The 26,353-nt window shown below is 37.3% G+C and overlaps 1 protein-coding gene and 1 pseudogene across 1 annotated transcript; both read left to right on the top strand.

Moving 5' to 3' along the window:
* The first annotated feature begins 758 nt into the window (after positions 1-758).
* Positions 759-3,035, top strand: LOC114400578 (7-deoxyloganetin glucosyltransferase-like). The gene is made up of 2 exons (XM_028363093.1): positions 759-1,365; positions 1,799-3,035. Exons 1-2 carry the CDS (start codon positions 843-845, stop codon positions 2,728-2,730), a joined length of 1,455 nt encoding a protein of 484 aa, XP_028218894.1. The 5' UTR covers positions 759-842; the 3' UTR covers positions 2,731-3,035.
* On the top strand, positions 2,887-11,443 carry LOC114398504 (annotated as a pseudogene).
* Positions 11,444-26,353: the final 14,910 nt, after the last annotated feature.

The raw sequence follows: 26,353 nt of genomic DNA, 5'->3' as shown, positions 1-26,353 counted from the left end.
ATCAAAATGGAAGAAGACATGTCTCTTGCACAACATCTTTTAGACTATCATTGGTTTCGTCATATTTGTGTTGTAATTGTATTTTTAGTACATTTCGTTATTCTCGTTTATCATCTTAGTCACCGTACTATTTAATTTTATGTGTATCAAACTATCAATTATTTATTCACTATGTTTTTTAATTTGTTTCAATATTACTAACTAATATTCTCATTTTTTAATTAACATACATAACAAAACAAAAATTCCAACACATATATTTAGCAAACGAAATATATACATAGTAAGTAAACAATTACACTATAATTTTCTCAATTTTTTTATTTTCCTTTCTCTATATAAAAAATTTGAAAAAATTATTTTCCTTTTTTTATTTAGCAAACAATTACTAACTAATACTCTTAAAAATTATAAAAATTATTTTGATAAAAAATTTGAAAAAATAATTATTTTTAAAAATTTTAATTTTTTTAATAAAGTAAATATATTATTAGACAATTTTAATAATTTTCATAATATTAAAAGTTTTGATTTTTTGATAAAAAAATAATTATTTTAAAATATTAATATAATTAAAATAATAATATTAAAAATTTTATTTTTTTTTCAATTTTAATAATTATTTTAAAAAATAATAATTTTAATAATATTAAAATTATTATTTTAAAAAGTTTTAATTTTTAAAAACAAAATATTATAAAGTACATGCATACTCATCCGTTATTGTACACCACAAGAAAAAGCCACTTTGACACCATATCCACTTCAAGGCCATATCAACCCATTGTTTAGATTAGCAAAGCTGCTTCATATGAGAGGCTTTCTCATAACCTTCATCTGAGATGAGTAACTCTACAGAGAGAAAGCCACATGCACTGTTGACACCATTACCACTTCAAGGCCATATCAACCCATTGTTGAGATTAGCAAAGCTGCTTCATCTGAGAGGCTTTCACATAACCTTTGTCCACACTGAATACAACATTAAACGCTTGCTCAACTCAAGGGGTCCTAAAGCCCTTGATGGCCTTCAAGACTTTCATTTTGAGACCATACCAGATAGTCTTCCCCCCACATATGGTGATGGTGATGTCACTGAAGACGCAGTGTCTCTTGCTAAATCAGTGAGAGAGAAGATGCTCGTACCCTTTCGCGATCTTCTTGCTCGTCTTCATGATTCTTCCACTGCTGGCCTTGTACCTCCAGTTACTTGCTTGGTTTCTGATTGTTGGATGTTTTTTACTATACAAGCTGCTGAAGAACTTTCACTTCCTATTGCTCTATTTTCACCGATCAGTGCTTGTTCCTTAATGTTTGTTTTGCACTACCGTTCTCTTTTTGATAAGGGTCTCCTACCACTCAAAGGTATCAATTTAATCTCTCCCTCTCTATAATTAAGTATATGTGAAATAAGTAATCATATATAATCCATAACGATGAATCGATATTATATGTTAATGCATAACAAATTATGCGTGTGTTGGAATATTGACCATTGATTTTCCCATCACAGACTAAGCTTTACTTAATTTATAGAAATCAAATCCAAGAAATTTCATCGTGAATCACAGTATCTATTAGGTAAGAGCAATCAAATGCTTAATATACATCGAAATAATAATTGAAGGTATCAAAGTCCTTGTTAATGTTATTTTGATGTTTTCGATCTTAATGTTATATCTAGTTGTTGTTACTAATGGATACATGCTAATGCAGAAATTGCTGGTTTGTATATTACGTATGTGTATGATATATGGAACTTAATTGTAGCAATTGTATTTTGTAATTATGACTGCAGATAAGAGTTATTTGACAAATGGGTATTTGGACACAAAAGTGGACTGGATACCAGGAATGAAAAACTTTAAACTGAAGGACTTGCCTGAGATTATATGGACCATAGATCCAAATGACTTCATGTTAAAATTTCTCATTGAAGTAGGAGATAATATGCAAAGAAGCTCTGCTATTATTTTAAATACTTTTGCTGAACTTGAGAGTGATGTATTGAATGGTCTCACCTCTATGTTCCCTTCTCTTTACCCCATTGGCCCTCTCCCTTCATTTTTAAACCAAAGTCCACAGAACCACTTGGCTTCTCTAGGTTCCAATCTTTGGAAGGAAGATACTGAGTATCTTGAATGGCTTAAATCCAAGGAACCAAAGTCTGTTGTTTATGTGAACTTTGGTAGCATCACAGTTATGTCTCCAGAGCAACTTTTGGAGTTTGCTTGGGGTTTGGCCAACAGCAAGAGACCCTTTTTGTGGATCATTAGGCCTGACCTTGTCGTGGGTGGCTCAATGATTTTATCATCTGAGTTTGTCAATGAAACTTTAGATAGAGGCCTAATAGCAAGCTGGTGTCCACAAGAGGAAGTGCTGAACCACCCTTCAATTGGTGGATTCTTGACTCATTGTGGATGGAACTCAACAATTGAAGGCATTTGTGCTGGCGTGCCAATGCTGTGTTGGCCATTTTTTGCTGATCAGCCAATAAACTGTAGACACATTTGCAAAGAATGGGGCATTGGGATTGAAATTAACACCAATGCGAAGAGAGAGGAGGTGGAGAAACAGGTCAATGAATTGATGGAGGGAGAGATAGGAAAGAAGATGAGGCAAAAGGTCATGGAATTGAAGAAGAAGGCAGAGGAGGGCACCAAACTAGGTGGTCTTTCACACATTAACTTGGAGAAAGTGATTTGGGAAGTGCTGCTTAAAAAAAATTAGATTAAAGTGCTATTTTTTCCCCGCCAAGAAGTACTGTGATAGTTCATTGATTTTCTGCTCTTGAATTTGTTGCTTAGTTAAGCAAAAATAAGTTTCCGTTGGAAGTGGTTGTTATATTTTAAACATATAAGTTATCATTGTGTTTATGTTCATGCAATGATGCAGCTTATGATATCTCTATTGCAAACCAGGTTGAGACCACGGGTATGCTTGATGCTGACTAACAGTGGTGGTGAATGGTGATCCAAGATCCTAAGTCAGTGATTATATAACATTAATTGTATGAACTGTTGCTTTTATCGTCATGATAACCATGAGTTTATATTTGAAATTTTTTATAAGAAAAATATTAAAATATTTGAGTAACATTATCTTATTACAATATAGTTAAGATAAATATTATGAATTTGAGTATAAAAGTTGAGAGTTTACAATGTTATATTTATATCAGTAATTTAAATAAAGTTAAATTGATCTATGTGTATTCATATATATTTTTATAAATTTTTAATTTGGTACCTAAATTTTTTATCTTTTAATTAATTCATTGTACTTTTTTGTCAATTGGATCCTCAACTCTAGTTGTCATCATAAAAAATTAATCCCAAACATCCCATTAGAGGTGCCGAAAATGGACTGATGTTTTTGTAGGGTTATAAGCACACGAGTGCGAGTCCTCTCCTTATTATTCATCAAGTGTAAGAAACATTCTTACATAGGTATAAAAATTCATAGAATTTAACAATTATAAGGCTAGAATTTGTTTTAGCTTAACTTCTAATAAATTAATCAATTTTATGTTTTTTTAAAGAATTTTTTTTGCATTATTTTCTTAATAAAATAATAACTTAACATTTTTTTTATCTATGATAAATTTGTAAATTTTATCTTTCTTCCCAAACATTTTTAAGGAAGGCTGAAAAGTAGCACCGGCCTAGATGCACTAGTGCTACTCTCACATGTGATTGTGAAGCATAGATAAATGAAAAAGTTGGAAATAGCTGTATAATAGCTATAGTCTACTTTCTTCATTTCTTGACCATTTTTCTCATGTATCTCTATATCGCAATATCAATATTTTTGACAACCAACGAAGAAGCTGTAAACATGTGAAACTTTGCACCATCGCGATAAACAAAAGACAAGTTTGTTGCAGTGAAAGAGACCCCTTTGCATAGTAGCAAAAGACTTCACAACCCGCACCTGTCTAATCCAAGGAGCTACATAGGTCGGATACAGTTCTAAAAATAACATGTTACGGGTTGGTCTGCGGATTGAGTTTTTTTTAGCTCGAATATTGTAACCTGACCACATATATTGACATTCTTGTTTGAATGAATATGATTACTTTGATTAATAAAACTGTGCTTCTAACATAAAGAAAACAAAATTTCTACTATTTTTAGAACAAGCTAGATACAAATATTTGTCCCCAAAAAATATATATTATCAAGTGACAAACAGAAGAGAGACTAAAACAAAAAAAAAAAAGTTATCTAAAAAGAAAACAATATATATAATAAAGAAAAGAAAAAATACAAAAAAAGAGTAAAAATAAGTTAAAGAAAATGAAAAATACATATGTTTATGACTAATTTATTTGCCCATATATAGTAAGAAGTGGATGCATATTCTTTAGCTTATCTCAACCTCCTCCGACACTCTTCACACCACAAGAAAAATTAGTGATGAGTTACACTGCAGAGAGAGAAAGCCACATGCAGTTTTAATCCCATATCCAGCTCAAGGTTGTTGGTAGTTGATTAGATGATAGTTGATAGTTTTAGAGAATTGTTTTAGAAAGAAGGCTATGTTATTGATTTATTGGATAATCAATTACAACATACCAATTGCCTATTTATAGGCTCAAGTCACCAACCTCTCAATGGTGGTGAATGTTTCTACATTACTTTAGGTCTTTCTAGAGTTTTCATGATAGATTAATATCATGATAGTTCTATATTCTTCTATCTTATACATACACTTATAGTTCTAGATTGTTTTACCATATTCATACACACTATAGTTCTAGGATATTCTATCATTTTCATACATATTATATTTAAGAATATTCTAGAAATTTGTAGTAATTTCAACACTCCTCATTGATGCAAATTTCTGTGACTCCGAGCATAGCTCGTAATTCTTCAAATCTTGGTCTCGGCAACGCCTTCGTGAATATGTCTGTAATTTGATCTTCTGTTCTGCAGTAGTCGAGTTTGATCTCTTTAGTTGCTTCAGCTTCTCAGATAAAGTGATACTTGATTGCTATGTGTTTTGTTCTGTTGTGCTGAGTTGGATTCTTTGCCATTGCAATTGCTGATTTGTTGTCGTAGTTGATTGTAGTAGGCTCATCTTGTTTTTCTCCCATGTCTTCAAGTATCGTACGAAGCCATATAGCTTGACTCATTGCTTCAGCAGCTGCCACGTACTCTACTTCTGCTGTTGATTATGCTACTGTAACTTGCTTCTTCGACGCCCAAGAGAACATTTCCGATCCTTGTGAGAAAGCATAGCCAGAGGTACTCTTCATGTCATCTGCTGAACCTGCCTAATCACTATCGGTGTAGCCAAGTAATTCTGAGTTGGTTTCGGTAGTATACCATATACCAAACTCTTTTGTTCCTTGTAGATACTTCAAAATTCTTTTTCTTGCTCCAAAGTGTATTTGACTTGGGCTTTGCATGAATATTGATAGAAGACTTGTAGCATACATTATGTTAGGCCGTGTAGCTGTCAAATATAGGAGACTTCCAATTAGACTTCGGTATTTGGATGCATCAGCTTCTGGTGCTCCATCATTCTTCTGTAGTTTCTCATTTGTTATGAGTGGAGTAGCAACAGGTTTGCAACCATACATCTTGAATTTCTTAAGTAAGTCTTCTGTGTATTTCTTTTGCGAGATGAATATCCCTTTATTTCTCTGACTTACCTCTATGCCGAGGATGTAACTCATCAAACCAAGGTCGGTCATCTCAAAGGTCTTCATCATGTCTTCTTTAAACTCCATCATCATCTTAGTATTGTTTCCCGTGTAGATAAGATCATCTACATATAGAGAGAGTAAGATAGTGTACTGACCTTGAGACTTGATGTAAAGTGTAGGCTCACTCTTGCTCCTCCTGAATCCTCGATCCATGAAATACTGATTGATTCTGCTATACCATGCTCGAGGTGCTTGCTTCAAACCGTAGAGTGCTTTTCTTAGTCTTAACACTTTGCTTTCTTTGCCTTCAGACACGAATCCTTGTGGCTGCTCCACATAGATCTCTTCTTCAAGTACGCCGTTAAGGAAGGCGGATTTGACATCTAGTTGATGGATATTCCATCCTTTTTGTGACGCAATAGCTATTAGAGCTCTTATGGTATCAAGACGAGCTATTGGTGCAAATGTCTCATTGTAGTCAATTCCGGGTTGCTGTGAGTAACCCTTAGTTACTAGCCTCGCCTTGTGCTTCTGTATGGTGCCATCAGGGTTGAGCTTTGTCTTATAGACCCACTTAACCCCAATGATATCTTTTCCATGGGGACAATTTACTAACTCCCATGTGTTGTTTTTCTCGATCATCTGTATCTCTTCTTCGATTGCCTTGACCCATATTTCCTGCTTTGACACTTCTTCAAAGCTTCCAGGTTCAAGTATGGCCAAGTTACAGGTTTCATATATGTCCACCAAAGATCTTACTTGTCTTGGAGTAGACTCTGGTGATGATAGTTCTTGATCTTGCTGTTGTGGTGGAGGTGAAGATGGTTCACCTGGGTCTTCTTCCTCAGCTTCTTCTTGAGGTAGTTGAGCGGGTATAAGAACGTTCTTCTCCACTTTAATTTTCTTCATCCCAATTCCAAGAAGCATACTCATCAACTTCAACATCTCGACTGATGATGAGTTTCTTAGTTTGCAAGTTGTAGACATAGTAGCCCTTAGAGATATTGCTATATCCAAGGAAGATACCTCGTATAGTCTTATCTTCAAGCTTGTGCCTCTTCACGTCTGGAATATGAATGTAGCATATAGATCCAAAGACCCTTAGGTGCTTTGCTGATGGCTTTTTCCCGTTCCAAGCTTCAATTGGAGTCTTGTCTTTTACAGACTTAGTTGGACATCTGTTGAGTATGTAAACAACAGTGTAGACTGCTTCAGCCCAGAATGTGTTAAGTAGTCCCTTCTCCTTGAGCATCGATCTAGTCATTTCCATAATTGTGCAATTCTTTCTCTCAGACACTCCATTTTGTTGAGGAGAATACGCGACTGTAAGTTGTCGCTCAATGCCTTCATCCTCACAAAATCTTTCAAACTCGCGAGAGGTGTACTCTTTGCCGCGATCACTTCTTAGTACTTTTATCCATTTTCCACTTTGATTTTCAGCAAGGGCCTTGAACTTTTTGAATACTCCAAAGACTTCTGATTTTTCTTTTAGAAAATATACCCATGTCATTCTAGAGAAGTCATCAATGAAGAGTATGAAGAACCTGTTGTTCTCATGTGATGGCATCCTCATTGGTCCACAGACGTCCGTATGTATCGGCTCCAATAGATCTTTCGCTCTCCATGCTCCGCTTGTTGAGAAAGGAAATCGGTGTTGCTTACCAAGGAGACATCCTTCATACACTTCATTGTTCTCTTTTATGCTTGGAAGATCTCTTATCATGTTCTTCTCATGTAACAACTTCAATGCATGTGTGTTGAAGTGGCCAAATCTTTGATGCCATAGCCATGAATCATCAACTTGTACCTTCATGGCAATGTTTGTTGCATATTTTAAATTTAGAGGGAAGCTTCTATTGCTCTTATTCATCTTTACTTGGGCTATCTCAGACCTTTTATTTTTGTTGTCTAAGATTTTGCATATACCTCCTTCAAAGTGAAGTGTGTAGCCTCTCTCCATCATTTGGCCAATGCTTAGAAGATTTTCTTTTAGGCTGGGAACTAGTAAGACATCATGGATGAGTCGCATACCTTTATCTGTCTCCACAATGACAGTGCCTTTGCCTTTTTATTCAACCACACTTCCATTTCCCAGTCGAACTTTGACTTTGGCAGACTCATCAATGCTTTTGAAAATAGTCTCATCCTTGGCCATGTGATTGCTACATCCACTATCCAAGTACCAGCTTCCTCCCTTTTCTTTTATTGAGACTTGAGTGGCATAGAACATACATTGTTCTTGATCATGCTCCTTTGCGATATTAGCTTGATGCCTATTTTTGTTGCGACAATTTTTCTCTACGTGCCCGAACTTCTTGCAATGGTTGCATTGTGGCATATTATGGAACCAACAATTTTTCTCTGCGTGGCCTTGCCTTTTGCATATATTGCATGGGGGATTTTTTATCTATTTTGTTCTTAAAGAAATTCCTAGAACCTTCTTTTCTTCTGGAAGTTTCTCAATAATTTTTCTTTCCTCCATTTTCTTTGTTTTGGGGCTGAAATTTAAACTTTGACTGGAAGGCATTTTCAAGTGTATCTTCTTTATGCCTATACAGTCTTTTCTCATATGCTTCAAGAGAGCCCACAAGTTCTGTCTCCGATAGAGTGGACAGATCTTTAGTTTCCTCAATCATTGTCACAATTGGGTCAAACTTTTAGGGCATAGTAATTAGAATTTTCTCAACAATTTTCTTGTCAAGAATATCTTCCCCAAAAGCTCTCATTTGATTAACTATTTCTTTAACTTTAGAATAGTAATCTTTAACTGTCTTAGACTCCTTCATCTTCAATAGTTCAAAATCTCTTCTTAGAGATTGAAGTTTAACGACAGGTACCTTAACACTTCCTTGAAACTCCTCCTACAATGTGTTCCACGCTTCTTTGGCAGTCGTAGCTCCCATAATTCTTGGGAAAATTGGATCAGTCACCGCTTGTTGTAAGGTGAACAACGCCTTTGAATTTTTCTGTTTATTTTTCTTCAACTCTTTTTCTTGAGATGCATAAAGAGCTGAAGTATCCGCGAGAATGGTGAAGCCTTCTTCTAGTATGTCCCATAAATCGATGAAAAATATGTTTTCATTTTAACACACCAGACATCATAATTTTCACCATTGAAGATAGGGACAGAAATAGTTGACGATTGAGTAGTGTTATCCATAACTTAGAAAAACTATTATTGGAGTAGGTTAATAGTACAAAGGAAATTTTTGAAGTAGTTGCGAGGATTTTGGAATGGTAGGTAGGTAATATAACTACGCCCAATGTATGACCGAACGTAGCTCTGATACCACTGTTGGTAATTGATTAGATGATAGTTGATAGTTGATAGTTTAAGAAAGAAGACTATGTCATTGATTTCTTGGATAATAAATTACAACATACCAATTGCCTATTTATAGGCTCATGTCACCAATCTCTCAATGGTGGTGAGTGTTTCTACATTACTTTAGGTCTTTCTAGAGTTTTCATGATAGATTAGTATCATGATAGTTCTAGATTCTTCTATCTTATACATACACTTATAGTTTTAGATTGTTCTACCATATTCATACACACTATAGTTCTAGGATATTCTACCATTTTCATACATATTATATTTAAGAATATTCTAGAAATTTGTAGCAATTTCAACAAAGGCCATATCAATCCATTGTTCAGAATAGCAAAGTTGCTTCATCTTAGAGGCTTTCACATAACCTTTGTAAACACTGAATACAACCACAAATGCTTGCTCAACTCAAGGGGTCCTAAAGCACTTGAAGGCCTTCAAGATTTTCATTTTGAGACTATTCCAGATGGTCTTCCCCTCACAGATGAAGATGCTGATGTTACTCAAGACATAGTGTCCCTTTGTAAATCAGTGAGAGAGAACATGCTCATACCCTTTCATGAACTTCTTGCTAGACTTCATGATTCTGACACTGCTGGCCTTATTCCTCCAGTTACGTGCTTGGTTTCTGATGTTGGCATGGCTTTTACTATACACGCTGCTGAAGAACTTGCACTCCCTATTGTTTTGTTTCCATCAGCCAGTGCTGGTTCCTTATTGTCTTGTTTGCACCTCCGTGCTCTTATTGATAAAGGTCTTATACCACTAAAAGGTATCAATTTAAGTTCTTTCTACATGCATGAACATGAGTAATATTCAGATTCGCTACTCTAAACTGAGGAACTCATTTTAGAGGGCAAAGTAATTAAGTAATCTTAATTGTTGATGAACAAATCTACTATCGGTGATACATGTGAATGCTGACAAATCATGCATATGTTGGAATCTGAATTATTGATTTTCACATTGAAAATGCAATCACTACTTTACCTTTGTTTAGTTTAGAGGATTCAAATTCAAGTAACTCTAGCGTGAATCATTGAATCCATTAGCTAAGACCAATCAAAAGCTTAATATACATTGAAATAAAAAAAGACTTATGATTACTTATTTGGTCCAACTTTTTTTGTTTTTCGAAAAGCTTAATTTTTTTAAAGGTTGAGTCTTTAATTTTTTGAAAAATGATACAATTTGATCATTTTCGTCCAAATTGACATGACACTGTAGAGTTTATGATAGGACAAAAGGACACAATTACGCCTTTTTTTTAAAATTAAGATACCAAATGGAACTGTTGTGAAAATTAAGAAAACAAATCAAATCATTTATTGATAGTGGGACGAAATTGAACAAAATAATTAGTTTGACCAAATAAGCAATTAAGCCAATAATAATTGAAGGTAACAATGTTCATGCAAAAGTTTCTTTTATGTTAATTTATATATATGTTTTACTGATTGTAACTAGATGACATGCTAATACAGAAATTGCTCTTTTGTGTATTATATGTATGTATTCATTTTGGAACTTGGCTATTGACATTCTTAATTATGACTACAGATGAGAGTTACTTGACAAATGTGTATTGGAAACAAAAGTTGACTGGTATGAAAACTTTAGACTGAAGGACCTGATTGACATTATAAGGACAACAGATCCAAATGACTTTATGGTAGAATTTTTCATTGAAGTGACAGATAATGTGCACAGAGGCTCTGCTATTGTTATAAATACTTCTCATGAACTTGAGAGTGATGCATTGAATGCTCTCTCATCTATGTTTCCCTTCTCTTTACCCCATTGGGCCTCTCCCATCATCATTTTTAAATCAAATTCCACAGAACCACTTGGAATCTTTAGGTTCCAATCTTTGGAAGGAAAACACGGAGGGCCATGGATGGCTTGAATCTGAGGAACCAAAGTCTGTTCACTCTGTTGTTTATGTGAATTTTGGTAGCATCACGGTTTTGTCTCCTGAGCAACTTTTAGAGTTTGCTCGGGGTTTGGCCAACAGCAAAAGGCCCTTTTGTGGATCATTAGGCCGGGCCTTGTCATTGGCGGTGCAGTGATTTCGCCATCTGAGTTTCTCAATGGAACCTGAGAGAGATGGAACTCAACAATTGGTGGATTCTTGACTCATTGTGGATGGAACTCAACAATTGAAAGCATTTGTGCCGGTGTGCCAATGTTGTGTTTGCCATTTTTTGGTGATCATCCAACAAACTGTAGATATATTTGCAATGAATTGGGGAATTGGGATTGAAATTGATACGAATGTGAAGAGAGAGGAGGTGGAGAAAATGGTAAATGAATTGATAGTGGGATAGAAAGTAAACAAGATGAGGATAAAAGTAATGGAGTTGAAGAAAAAGGTTGAGGAGGACACCAAACCTAGTGGTTCTTCATACATGAACTTGGATAAAGTGATTAATGAGATATTCCTCAAACAAAATTAGATGAATTTGCTATTCTTTTTTCGGAAATGTTGTACTGTGATAATTCATTGGTTTTCTTCTCTTGAATTTGGTTTTTTGTGAAGCAAAAATGATGCATCGGTTAGCAGTGATTGTTATATTTAACACAAAAAGCTACCTATTACAATGTATTAATGAATGGCAGCTAAGAAAAAGTTTAATAAATAATAAAGATCAAACAGTCTTCTGATACAATGATCCAGCTTCTGACATCTCTAGATAGCAAAATCAGGTGGAGGTCACCGCTAAGCTGATTCTGACTGTGTTGCAATGTATTACGTTTTGCTTGTATCATTATTGTAGTTAGGGTTTAACTACAATAATTTTTCATTTGTAGCTAAGATTTATGAAATTAAAAGAATGCTTAAGCACAAGTTCTTTTTATCTGTATTGAAGAGTATGAAACAATATAAAGTGCTAATACATATTCCTTGACACATTTTTATTGTCACGTATTGATTAAAATTTATATGTAACCTAATAAATTGGGATTGACCATCTTATTCACTTGGTCTCACATAAATACGAAATATCTACTAATATTAGTGTTGAATAATGTGCAGCAGTATTAATGTTAGTCTTGGAAATGATGTTCATGTACCTAGAGAATTATATGTATCTAAAAAATATGTACCTAGGTAATGAGAGTTCATGTACTAGTGAATACATGTTCTCTATAAAGTTTCATTGCTCACTATAAATATGTGAACTCACTAATTGCATCATCAACTCAAGTTAAACCAAAGTTGAAATAAAGTCAGAATTATTCAGGCTCAAATAATCTTCCTCTTATTCTATTTTCTTTGAGTTTTCACCTCTAGAATACCTCCAATAGAGTGGTATTAGAGTTGCAGATCCTTACAGCAAAAAGTAAAATAAAATAAAGGAGAAGAGACGAGAAGGAGGAGATTGAAAGTGAAGAGCCATGACTTCCTCAAGCAATGTTTCTACAAGCATCGGTTCAATCTACAACAATGTCCAAGTTCCTTTATTTGAAGGAGAAAATTATGATATTTGGGCAGTAAAAATGGAGACTTTGTTCACTTCTCTGGATGTCTTGGAGCTTGTCAAAGAAGGGTATGAAGAACTAGCAGCCACAACAGAAGCTACAGTCACACAACGTGAAGAATTGAAGAAGAAAAAAATCACAGATGTTGGAGTTCTAGGTATGATTCAAATAGGAGTCTCAATAGCCAAATTTCCAAGAATTATAAGAGCAAAACCAGTAAAGCAAGCATGGGAAATTTTGCAGCAAGAGGAGATTTAAAGGTGAGAACAATTAAACTTCAATCTTTAAAGAAATATTTTGAGAATGAAAAAAATAAAAGAAAATGAAAGTTTGAATGAGTATTTTAATAGACTCTCTAAATTGGTGAATCAAATGAAGTTTCATGGGGATACAATAGATGATCACAGAATTGTTGATAAAATTCTAATTAGCTAGATTGAAAAAAATTGATTCAATGGTGGCTATTATAGAAGAAACCAAAGACTTATCATCTATGTCTTTTCAAGGGTTGATGGGGTCACTTAGATCTTATGAGCAAAGGTTGTTACGACGCATTGAAAAGTCAATTGAAAGTGCATTTCAATCCAAACTCACTATTGAACCCAATTATGATAAATCTTTAACCCAAAATAAAAGTAGTTTTTCTAGAGGTGATAGCTTTGGATTTGGAAGAGGCTGAGGAAGAGGTTGAAACTCCCATGGAAGAGGAATAGGCACCTATGGAGGATCAAATAAATGGTGTGGAATTTGCAAAAGGAGTTCTCATGAAGAGAAAGATTGTCGGAACAAAGACAAGCGACAATGTCACAATTGTAAAAAGTTTGGGCACATGCAAAAGGATTGTTTTTTTGGCAACCAGTAACACATTTCATTTGCAAAAGCAGAAAATAGTGTAGGCAATCTTTTCTTTCTTTGTCAAAAAGCAACTGAAGAATATAAAAATGTGTGGCATCTGGACAACGGTTGCAACAACCATATGACAAGAGATAAAGATGCTTTCATTAACATGAAATCTTCATTTGGCTCAAAGGTCAAATTGGACAATGGGGAATATATTGAAGTTGAAGGCAAAGGCAGCATTGGAGTTGCAACAAAGCAAGGGGGTAAAGTTATTCGTGATACTCTTTATGTACCTAAATTAGATGAAAAATTGTTAAGCATTGGACTACTTTTAGAGCATGGCTATTCTCTTCAATTTGAGAATCGGGAGTGCATAATTTTTTATTTAAGAAATTTAAAGCTTTTGTTGAGAAACAAAGTGACATGTCTAATATAAAAGTCTTGAGAAGTGACAGGGGAAAGGAGTATACCTCCAATGAATTTGATAAATTTTGTGAAGAAGAAAGTATCGAGAGACAGCTGACTATTGGCTATAACCTTAGCAAAACGGTGTATCTGAACGGAAGAATGAAACTGTGATGGAAATAGCTAAGTCCATGTTGTTTGAGAAAGGAATACCAAAGAATTTTGGCCTGAGGCTGTTAATACAATCGTGTACCGGCTAAATAGATGCCCAACAAATTTGGTATGGAACATGACACCATTTGAAGCATGGAGAGGAAGAAAGCCTTCAAAGAACCACCATCACCATGCTATAATTGCATCATCAACTCAAACTAAGCCAAAGTTGAAATAAAATCAGAGAACTATTCAGTCCCAAATAATATTCTTTTTTTTTTTGAGTTTTCACCTCTAGAGTACCACCAACAATTAGAAAGTGTATATCAGGGTGTGTTGTTAGCAATTTTGTGAATATATTTGAATCTAGTTTGTTGGAAGTTGATTAGATCCAATTCAACAAGGATTCTCCGATCTGAGCCTTTGTGTTTATGCTTTTTGGTGTTATTGTTTTTTGGTCCTGTTTTCTTCTGTAGTGTTTTACAATTCTATTAAATATCAACATCAATTACATCAATATAAAACTTCAATTCCGATTAAAAAATATCACTAAAATTACTTGTAAATTGTATCTAAGTTTTATGCAAACAAATATTCTATTTATTCCTTTTAAAAAGTACATGTTGTTCGTTACTGTATCTGAGCATCCTCTAACACTCTTCACACCTCATGAAAAATTCGAGATGAGTTAGTCTCAAGAGAAAAAACCTCATTCAATGTTGACCCATGTCCAACTCTGCCATTGCTGGTGTTATACCTCCGGTTAGTTGTTTGGTTTCTAATTGTGCCATGCCTTTTACTATACAAGATGCTGAAGAACTTTCACTCCCTATTGTTTTGTTTTCAACCAAAAGTGTTTGCTCCTTATTGTTTGGTTTGCATTTCCAATCTCTTGTCAATAAAGGTCTCATACCAGTCAAAGGTATTGGTTTAATTTCTTTCTTTAATAAAGGGCATGTGTTAGTGCTGGTCTTCGAGACCCAGTGAGTCTCCACGAAGAATAGCTTGAGACGAAGAGAGAGAGAGAGAGAGAGAGAGAGATAGAAGGGATGAGAAAGAGTGTTTGTTATTGCTTATGTCCATCAATGTGAATTACATCCTTTATAGTTGGTTACAATTGGCATTGTGTGTAACTACCCTAACGGTATCCTAACTGCTAGGTGGTAGTTCGTTGAAGCTTCTGCTAGGTAGTTGTTCATTGAAGCTTCATGCATGGCCCTAGGTCTGCAACACGTAATCCCTCAGTCGTGTGGGGATGTTAATTTTCCTTTTGGGCTTTGCTGATTGCAACTCTCTCCTGCTATCTTCACTATTGGGTGTATCATTCCCGCTGCCTTCGAAGAGCACCTCGTCCTCAAGGTGATGAAGGCTCTTAAGGACCGTCCATTCTTCCCACAAAGCTTCATCGGGGTGTAGGTCCTTCCAATGCACCAACACCAGCTCCTTTGGGCCTGCTTCTGTCAGGACTGTCTTGTGGCCCAAAATGGCTAATGGAACGAGGACTGGTTGGTTATCCACGGCCGAGGGCGGCAAGGGTGTAGCTTGTGTTGAAGCTGGAGGTCCTATGAAGGGTTTTAAAAGGTCGTAGTTTGTACGCAACTGGACAAAGGTATTGGTTTTAATGAAAGATTGGGTGTATGCGTGAATCTTCCGGTAACGCGAGTTTGTACGCAACTGGACCCAACCTTTCTATTATTCGAAATGGTTCGAAAAAACATTTGGCGAGCTTCGAGTCAGTGGAACCCTTCATCGTTGTTTGCTTATATGGTCGTAGTTTAACTAAGACCCAGTCTTTGATATTGAAGCTGTGATCTCGGCGATGTTCATCTGCTATGTTCTTCATGCGTGCCTGAGCCTTCAGCAATTTTTGTTTAAGTAACGCGATGACTTCTTCTCTTTGACTAAGCCATTCGTCTACAGCTTCTATCTTCGCAGAACCTTCTACATAGCGAGGATAATTGGGAGGTTTCCGTCCAAAGGTGACTTCGAATGGAGTTAACCCAATGGTTGAGTGAACGGAGGTGTTGTACAACCACTCCGCCCACAGCAGGAAGCGTCCCCACGTCGAAGGTTTGCGATGGACGAAGGCGCATAGATATTGCTCCACCACTTGATTGGCTACCTACGTCTGGCCATCCATCTAAGGATGGTAGGCGGAGCTTATCCTGAGCTTGGTGCCACTCAAGGAAAATAACGTTTGCCAGAATTTACTGGTGAAGAGTGGATCCCTATCCGACACGATGCTTCTGGGAAATCTATGGATCTTTCCCACCATCTCCATGAAGAGCTGGGCAACTCCTTGTGCTGTGTGTTGCGTTGGCAACATGCCAAGGTGAATCCCTTTTGAGAATCGATCTACTACTACGAAGATGCAGGTGTGTCCCTTGTACGTCGGCAGCCCTTCAATGAAATCCATTGATAGGTCTTCCCACGGCTGAGATGGAACCGGCAGAGGGCAGAGCAACCCTCTTGGCTTTGCAGTTTCATATTTGACAAGTTGACAATCTGTGCATTCAACAACAAATTTGCGTGTGTCCGCGACCATGTTTTTCCATGTGAAGTTCTCCGATAAGCGATTCAGAGTCTTCTTGAAGCCCATGTGGCCTCCTGTGGGTGTCTGGTGAAACTCCGTCATCAAGGCTTTGATGAAGGAACAGTTTTCGGGTAACCATATGCGGCCACGGTGAAGGATGAAGTGGGACGTTGTCGTGTGCTCAGGGAAGTCTAATGGTGATGATCGTATCTTCTCTCAAAGGGAGATGAATTGCTCGTGTGACTAAAGCTCCTTATATAAATCTTCTAAAAACAAGAAGTGGGGTGTTGATAGAATGAAGAAGGAGGCAGTATGAGGTTTTGTAACTCTTGATAGGGCATCTGCAACTACATTAGTTTGTCCTGAACGATATCGTATCGAGTAGTCGTACCCTAGCAATCTTGACAAGTAGCGATGCTGCTCAGGTGTTTGAACTGCTTGGGTCATCAATTCCTTCAAGCTTTGGTGATCTGTGAGGATTTCGAAATGGTGACCTAGGAGGTACTGTCACCACTTCTTGATGGCGTTCGTGATTGCGGCAAGCTCGCGTATGTATGCCGACGATCGTGTAAGATTAGGACAGAATTGTTTACTAAAAAAAGCTATTGGGTGCCCCCCTGCGATAATACTGCCCCCATGCCGGAGCCTGATGCATCTGTCTCGACGACGAATGGTTTTGAGAAGTCTGGTAACGCCAAGACCGGAGCATTTGTGACTGCGTTTTTCAGGTCCTGGAAGGCTGTTGATGCTTCAGGTGACCACGTAAATCCTTCCTTTGTTAGAAGGCTCGAGAGAGGAGCTACCATAGCAGCATATCCCTTGATGAATCTGTGATAGAAGCCTGTAAGTCCCAGGAATCCCCGGAGGCTACGAGCAGTGCGCGGTGGCGGCCATTGTTGAACTGCTTGGATCTTGTCTGGTACTGGTTGAACACCCTTCCCAGATACAATGTGACCCAAGTACTCTATTTGGCGTTGCGCGAATGAGCATTTGGATAGCTTTAGTGTGAACTTACCCTCCATTAACACCCGAAAAGCTGTTTCCAGATGAAGCACGTGCTCACGCACTGATTGACTGTATATTAGAATGTCATCGAAGAAGATGACAATATACTTGCGTAAGTATGGCTGAAATAAACGATTCATTGTGGCTTGAAAGGATGAAGGGGCGTTGCAAAGCCCAAATGGCATCACACGAAACTCGTAATGGCCATTATGTGTTCTGAATGCAGTTTTCGCGATATCCGTTTCCTTCATCAGGATTTGATGATAACCCTGCATCAAGTCTAGTTTAGAAAACCAAGTTGCTCCTCCCAATTCATCTAACAGTTCATCCACCGTCGGGATGGGGAAGCGGTCTCGAATTATGATGGCATTAAGAGCTTTGTAATCTATGCAAAATCGCCATGTACCATCGCGCTTCTTAACTAGTAAAACTAGAGAAGAGAAAGGGCTTGAGCTATGTTGGATATGTCCCTGGCTTAACATGGTTGCTACCTGATTCTCAATTTCTTGTTTTTGTGAGTAGGGGTATCGGTAAGGATGCGTGTTGACAGGTGTTGAATTGGGTAATAGGTTGATTGTATGGTCAGTGGGTCTCGATGGGGGTAACGTGTTGGAAGGTTTGAAGAGTGGAGCATATTTAGTGAGGAGTTGATTAATTTCTGGGATTTGGCAAGGTGAAGGTAAGGTTGTAGTGCTGTTGGGTTCTAATCGGATATGGAAATAGGAGCTAGTGTTACCTGTATGTACAAGACGACGCAATTGGGAGGGGGAGATTTGCTCCATGTTCTTATCGCGTTCTCCGGTGAGCTCGATCAGTTTTCCGGCATAGATGAATTTCATCGTGAGGGACGTATAATCAGTAAGCACGGGCCCTAACGACTTGAGCCACTGCACTCCAAGGACCACGTCCGCACCGCAGATTGGGAGGACGTGAAAATCTACTGTGAATTCATGGTCTTGGATGTTTACCGGAACATCTGGGCAAAGCTGGTGACGCTGCAGTTCTTCTCCGTTTCTCACAGTCACCTTGAGAGGAGAAGTATTCTGAGGAGACAACCCTAAAGTGGTAAGCAAGGCTAGTTGGAGGAAGTTATGTGTACTTCCTCCATCAATTAATATGCGGACCTTATGATTTCCAATGACTCCGATGACACGTAGTGTTTCAGGAGCCCCATGACCGGAAAGAGCAAGATGACTAATTTGAGCTAGTGGTTCCTCGGCACCGGAAACTGCTGATACTGGTTCCTGACTTCCTTCATCGTCATCTGTAACAAACAAGAATAACGAAGGGGTACACTTGTGTCCCCGTGAGAACTTTTCATCACAATTAAAGCACAATCATTTCTCACGGCGGAGGGCCAATTCTACCGACGACAATCGTTTAAAAGGAATCGCAGAAGATGAGGGTTTAATAGTTGCTTGAAGCAGCGAAGGTTCCAGCGACATGGTGGGTGACGAGGGTTGCGGGGAAGGAAGTTTCGCGATTCGCGTGTTCAGGCGACGTCCATCCATGAGTTTCTCCTCATGCAACCTTGCAAAAGAGACCGCTTGCGTTAAAGACTGAGGTTGCATTACCTGAACCTCCCTACGAATGGTCGGACTGAGTCCTAAAACAAAACAGCTGAGTACAAACGGTGCCGGAAGCCCGATGACACGGTTGGCCAAGGATTCAAACTCAACGAGGTACTCCGCTACCGATGACTGTTGCGTTAGCTTGCACAACATGCCAGTGGGGTCTTCGTACGTGGAAGAGGAGAATCGCATGTGTAAGACGTGGAGGAACGCTGGCCATGATGCCAGCTGTCCATTCCGGTACATCCATTGAAACCTTGCTAACGCCTTCCCTTCCATGTAGAACGAAGCAATCGTGAGACTTTCATGCTCCGGTGTCGCGTGGTATTCAAAGAATTGCCAAATTTTGAATATCCACCCCGCTGGATCCATCCCGTCAAAGCGTGGAACCTCTAGCTTTAAACGATGCACCGAACTCCTGCTAGTTGCTGGCGTCGCCGTGAACGCTTGCGAGGGTCCCTGAGGCGTCTGAGAAGTTTCTAGCAAGGTCATTCTTTGGAGAAGCTCATCAAATCTAGAAGATATCGATGTTGAAAGCTTTGCGAAAGCATCCTCCCATCGCTCCGTGCTTGTTTTCGAACGAGTTCCTTCTGCCATAGACACAACAATGAAAGCACCAGTGTTAGTGCTGGTCTTCGAGACCCAGTGAGTCTCCACGAAGAATAGCTTGAGACGAAGAGAGAGAGAGAGAGAGAGAGAGAGATAGAAGGGATGAGAAAGAGTGTTTGTTATTGCTTATGTCCATCAATGTGAATTACATCCTTTATAGTTGGTTACAATTGGCATTGTGTGTAACTACCCTAACGGTATCCTAACTGCTAGGTGGTAGTTCGTTGAAGCTTCTGCTAGGTAGTTGTTCATTGAAGCTTCATGCATGGCCCTAGGTCTGCAACACGTAATCCCTCAGTCGTGTGGGGATGTTAATTTTCCTTTTGGGCTTTGCTGATTGCAACTCTCTCCTGCTATCTTTACTATTGGGTGTATCAACATGAACATGAGTGTAATTCAAACCAGCTTCTCTGAATTGAGCAAATTTAGAAGAAAAAAGTAAATAATCTTAATCGTTGATGAGAAACTTATCTATCCATATTTGGTGCACGAGTCATAGTTGTAAATCATAAGCCTTTAGAGAAGCGAAATCTGCATAATTCTACTATGAGTCGTAGTTTCCATTATTTAAGACCAATCATAAGCCAAATATACATTGAAGTAATAATACAAGGTAACAAAGTTGTAGCAAAAGTTATGTTGATGTTATCCTAATTTTTTTTTCTAGTTGTAACTAATGAATACAAGCTAATGTAGATATTGCTCATTTGTATATATGATATATGCGTATTGATATATCAAACTTGGAGTTATTGGCTTTTGTAATTATGAATGCAGATAAGAGTTATTTGACAAATGGGTATATGGACCAAAAAGTGGACTGGATTCCTGGTATGGAACTGCAGCCTGACTGTTGATAATTGCCCTTTTTAGCTTCTTTCCAGGATATTTGTAGGGCAATTATTCATTCATTAATTCAATTTCTTTTAGGGCTTGTATTTTCCTTTTTCTGCAATCTTTGTATAGAAAGTCGAATAGGTCTAGTTAGTTTTAGATTTAGCAATTTCTTTCTTTTGGTCTATTTGTGTGAAAAGAGGAGGATACCTGGGAAGAAATGAGCTAGTGGTTATTGAAAGAGAAGAAATATTTGATGAAGCAGTGGCGCTTAAGCGTAGGCACATACACGCTTAATTGCCAAATTCCTGCATGATCCAGTTGTGGGAAGTTTTCCTCGTTTAAGGACTGTCCTTGCTACGCTTTAGCTACCATCACTGGAAGTCAGCCTCAACTACGCTTGAGCATAACTTCTCTCACGCTGAAGCTTCAATTCCAGGAAGTAGTTAAAGTCCATTCTTGTACACGCTTAAGGGTGGACTCATCCATGCTTAAGTGCCAATTTCCCTGACAGATGACTAAAATTTGCAAACCACACATAAGGAAAAGTGGGGTGCGCCAGACCTAATCTTTGCGTGGTGACATAATCATTTTGGGGAGTAGCTAAGCTCTTCTTCTACATTTTCTCACTTTTTTTCTCCTCACAAGGGGAGAGTAGAATACCAATGCTCAACCAGCAAACTGACGCATGGGATCATAAACTCATAATCATCCATAGAATTAACAATTACATGGACAAAGTTCATCTGTTTGGAAGTTTAGACCTGAGGAAGAGGTTGAGAATCTCAGGAGAGATAAGAATTTGCTCATGCAATGAGAACTTGTGGCAACATTAATAGGAAACTGATAACCAACTGCAAACAATGGTTTTGTGCCTTTAGGGAATGCAACAATGTGTGTTTAATAACTAACCAGATAAAAAAATAGGGCTAGAAATTATTCATCACTTGTGTGGATTTTTTTAGAAACCTATTATACATAGTGATAGCATTACTACAAAAATCAAATTCAACGACGCAAGTTCAACAACGATCCTTCGAAAACATTGTTATCTTTAAAAGAATGATATTTTTGTAAATATAATAAATATTTTAATGGCGGTTTTTAAGAAAACCGTCTTTGTACAATTAAAATGATAAAACAAGGACGATCTTGATCTATGACCGGCGTGAATATCAAATATTCAAAGACGATCATTTTGAAAAATCGCCTTTGAATGAAAACGAATTTTATTTTATTTTTTATTTTAATGCGCGCTCTACTCTACTACCGAAGGTTCTAGAAAGAGTAGATAGGAAGAGGAAAAGCCTCCTACCCCCTCCCTCTCCCTCTCCCTCTCAGTGTATCTGAGTAATAACACGGTCCCTCTCCCTCTCCCTCTCCCTCTCCATCCCATCACAAAGAAAACAATGATTCACATTATTAGCATCATCAAACCAGAATAATTGAATCTGAAGTTGAAGCTGCAGTGAAACCAACCAGAATAATTGACGCATCATCAATTAGATCAAGCTGTTAGAAATGAATGATGAGGACGGGCTTCCGATGATGAGGATGATCGTGGCCACGTAGAAGGAAAGCATGGATTCGAGTCTGTTTGGGAAAGGGAGGTAAGTTCATGATAAAGCTTTGTGAAACAGTAACCATCTTCAAAACTAACCTGTATCATCTTCTTTGTCTTTCGTTTGTCTCTCTTCTTTCCCCTCTTTGGAGGGTTTTTCTTTTTCTTTTTTCCCTTTTTTATTTTTCCTTTATTTTGATTTTTTCTTTCTCTTGTTTTTCAGTTTTGCTTCCATCTCCTTTGAATCCCCATTTATTCTTCTTCTTCTGCAACCCTAACCCTAGAATTGAAGATGTAGCCACAGAGGTTAAGGCAGCAAGCCATGATGCAACCATCTCTCCACCACGAGGAGGGTGGATAATTTTACTTTTAGGAACTCTTTTTTTTTTGTCTTCTTACATTTTTATTTTGCAAATAGAGCCTATCTTGAGTGGAAATCTGCCACCTGGCTTTGATTCGAGTTCATGCCGCAGTGTGAGTGTTAATAGACATTTTATTTTCATTTTTTTAAAAATTAACTTATTCGACTGTTCTTTGTTTATTTTGATTTAGTCATTTTTTTTCTTCAAGTTTAGCTTCATTAAGACACTTGTTGACTTCCTTGTCTCTAAGATAATCCTTAGTTAGAAATATTTTAATTTTATTTGTTGGTCTCCGTTTTGCTTTGTGTATTTCATTTTGAAAATAACTGATAGTCTTTTGAAAATATTAATTGTTACTATGTAGTTCTCTTTTCTAAGATGATAATCTTTTCAAAATTCTAACAAGTGATAGTCTCTTGTCCATACACAGTGAGTCATTCTGAATCTCTGATTTGGAAAAGGAAGGAAGAAGAATCATTGCACGCCAGTGGACTTCCATACACACTGAGGATGGGCTTTCATCCTTGGAAATCATGTTCTATAACAGCTTTTTATCTCTTCCATTTTTTATGTTTCTCATCATAGCCACTGGGGAATTCCCAAATTCTTTATCTGTATTATTTGCAAAGGTCAGAATCTTAACCTGGTTCTTGGTATTGAAATTGATTCATGATTACACTACCATGAATTGGATTTTTGGACATTTTAAATCTTTTTTCCTTTTATATACTCTTATCAAATAAATTCAATTGTTTCAAAAGGAACTGCTAAAAGCCTCAGTGATAGTATAGTTAATCCCAAACAGCAAATATGTTAGTTATGTACTCATTCATTTCCTTATGATTGTTATTCTCTTCTTCTAACCGATATTGTCTGCTAAGTAGTTTTGTGCAAATTTTCTATGTATTGGTCCATTGTAAAATATTATTCAGAATCTAGCAGATTCATTTCTTGCAAAACAATCATGACCTGGGGGATTTGTAGATAACTTTGAGATTGTTAGGATTGGGCATGTAACAAAAAATCAAGGAAAAAGAGCATGGGGGTTGTACTTGTGAGGCTGAGATCACTTGATATGTTCATTAGAAATATGAATAGTTGCATGCATTGCCTTGAAGAAAAGTGTTGTTCTCTGTTTCAGTTAAGCTTGTATTACTTGGTTTAATTTTCTTCTTCTACTAAGACAGTGGGTTATATGAAGCTGAATATTAGATTTAAAAGTTATTATGGAATTGTTAATGCTTGTGATTTTGACTTATAGTTACTGCATATATGTGTTTATGTTATTGTAGAATGGTTGATATTGAAGTTCAAACTCAATCACAAGTGATACAAGCTGATAGTGAGGGTGAGGCTGATCCTACTTATTCACCTTCATATTTAAGTGGGGATGACGATATATACTTGGATGATGAGACTCTAGCATCGTTTATGTCTAAAAAAAAAGCAAAGGCAAGTGTGCAACCTCCAAGTGATGAAGATAATGAGCAGTCAGACAAAGATTCGTGGCACTCAGAGGAGTTGAAGAGCCCAATTAGTACAGATGATGAGGATGATGAGAAGGTTGTTTTCCCAATTTTTAATCCAAATTCAACATTTGGTCAAGTTCACCTAGAGTTGGGGATGGAATTTGAAAACCTTGACTTGTTTAAGGATGCACTTAGAGACTACACAATTCACCTAGGAAGGGAATTTGTTTGGAAGAAGAATGATCGTGAAAGGGTTAGAGCGAAGTGTAAGGAACAAGAGTGTAAGTGGGAGATTTTTTGTTCTTGGAACAAAGGTGAAAATGTTTCTAAGTCAAAACTTTCAATAGTGAACACTCATGCGCTAGAGTTTTCAAAAACAAAACAGCAAAGAAAAAGTGGATCTCTAAGAAGCTTGAGGCAAAGATTAGGCAGCAGCCAACAATCACATATATACAAGTCTTTGATTACTTAAAGGAGGAATTTGGAGTGCAAATTAACGACACCAAGCTATTTAGGTCATTAAAAGAAGCAAGACAGTTGGTGGAAGGTGATGTTAACCAACAATACGCAAAGATTTGGGACTATGCTCATGAGTTACTTAGGAGTAACCCGGGGTCAACAACTAAGATTGATTGTATTCCTATTCCCAATGCTCCACCTCAGTTTCAACGTTTCTATGTATGTCTAGAAGCTTGTAAGTTAGGTTTCAAGGTTGGGTGTAGACCATTCATTGGTCTAGATGGTTGTTTTTTAAAGGGTTATTATGGGGGACAACTACTAGTTGCTGTTGGACAACATGCAAACAACCATAACTACTGTATTGCTTATGCAATTGTGGATGCTGAGAATAAAGACAACTGGAGATGGTTTCTCACACTACTGAGGCAAGATTTGGGAGATTGTAGGCAGCATGGGTGGAATTTTATGAGTGACATGCAGAAGGTACGTGTTTTAGTTTATTGTACTATTATGATTTTTTATATGTTCTTTGAAGGACCAAACTGACAGTAAGTGAAATCTTTCAGGGACTAATTGCTGCTGTTCATGAAGTATTCCCAAATGCACCTCATAGGTACTATGCTATGCATTTGTGGAGGAATTTCATTAAGCAATACAAAGACTTGGAATTGAGGGGTGTAGTGTGGAAATGTGCAAGGGCAACCACACCTGCTCAATTCAATGCTGTGATGGAGAGGTTAAAGGTGAAAAATGAGAAGGCTTGGCATTATTTAGGTAAGTGGCCTAAGGAGGCTTGGACCAAAGCATATTTCAGCACTGAGTGCAAGACCGATAACATTACCAACAATGTGTGTGAAGGATTTAATGCAAGCATCTTGAAGTATAGGGCGAAGCCCATTTTGTCATTGGCGGAGGAGATTAGATGTTACATCATGAGGACAATGTCTAGTAACAAATTGAAGTTATTGAATAGACAAGGTCCACTATGCCCAATCCAACACTCTAGGTTGGACAAGTTGAAGATTGAAAGTAACAAATGGACACCACACTGGACAGGAGATGGGAAATATGAAGTACATTGCAACTGGAGGTCGCATGTAAAGGTTGACGTGGAGGCACAAACATGCACCTGTAGATTCTGGGAGCTTACAGGTTAATATTATGCTAATATTCTTACTTTGGATGAATTAGGAATATTATATCACTTGTGTCTACTATCTTGGAATTATTCTATATACAATAATTATTTTTTGCCTACTGTCTTAGGAATATTATATCACTATATACAATAATTATATCACAATAATTTTAAATACATGAACAATAATTTTATATACATAAAAGATTCTGCCCTTCCCTTGTTTTTGACATTAGGTATGCCATGTGAACATGCCATTGCATGCATTGCACATCAGGTAAGAAAATCTGAGGATTTTTGTCATGGGTGGCTGACAATGGGATCATACAATGCCACATATGAGCATTTCATCAAACCAACACAAGGTGAGGAATATTGGGAACCAACTTCATATGATAGACCAACACCTGCACCAATTAAGAGGCGCCCAGGGAGACCTAAGAAACAGAGAAGGAAGGACACTACTGAGAACCCTTCACAAACTACAAAGTTAAAGAGATCATACCCAATCATAACTTGCCAGAGATATGGTCATCAAGGTCACAACACAAATGGATGTTTCTATCCAGGTGTTTCACGCAGACCACCCAATTGGATTCCACTACCACCCGATGAGGATGTTACACCACTTATGGTTTCGTGTCCCATGCCAAGTAGTCAGCTTGTGATGATGACATTCATGCCAACTCCTAGACTTCCCCCAAGCGGACATGGTCAGAATCAAGGTTGAAGAAATTTGAAGACTAGTTATGAAGTTGTAATAGAGTAATTAGGATATGTTTTGAACCACTTATGCAATTATGCATATCTTTTGAAGACTAGTTATGAAGTTGTAATAAAGTAATTATGATATGTTTTGAACCACTTATGCAATTATGCATATCTTTTGAACAAATTATGAAGTTGTAATAGAGTAATTAGGATATGTTTTGAACCACTTATGC

The sequence above is a fragment of the Glycine soja genome, chromosome 19 (assembly GCF_004193775.1).
Source record: "Glycine soja cultivar W05 chromosome 19, ASM419377v2, whole genome shotgun sequence".
Taxonomy (NCBI): Eukaryota; Viridiplantae; Streptophyta; class Magnoliopsida; order Fabales; family Fabaceae; genus Glycine; species Glycine soja.
Note: the sequence above shows the minus strand (reverse complement) of the source record. Positions and strands in the feature narration are given on the sequence as shown.

What these genes read in the sequence shown, in the direction of transcription:
- LOC114400578 (XM_028363093.1), top strand. Translation starts at nt 843, where the DNA reads ATGAGTAACTCTACAGAGAGAAAGCCACATGCACTGTTGACACCATTA. An exon ending in GGGTCTCCTACCACTCAAAG is followed by an intron (nt 1,366 to 1,798) that starts GTATCAATTTAA and finishes TTATGACTGCAG; the next exon opens with ATAAGAGTTATTTGACAAAT.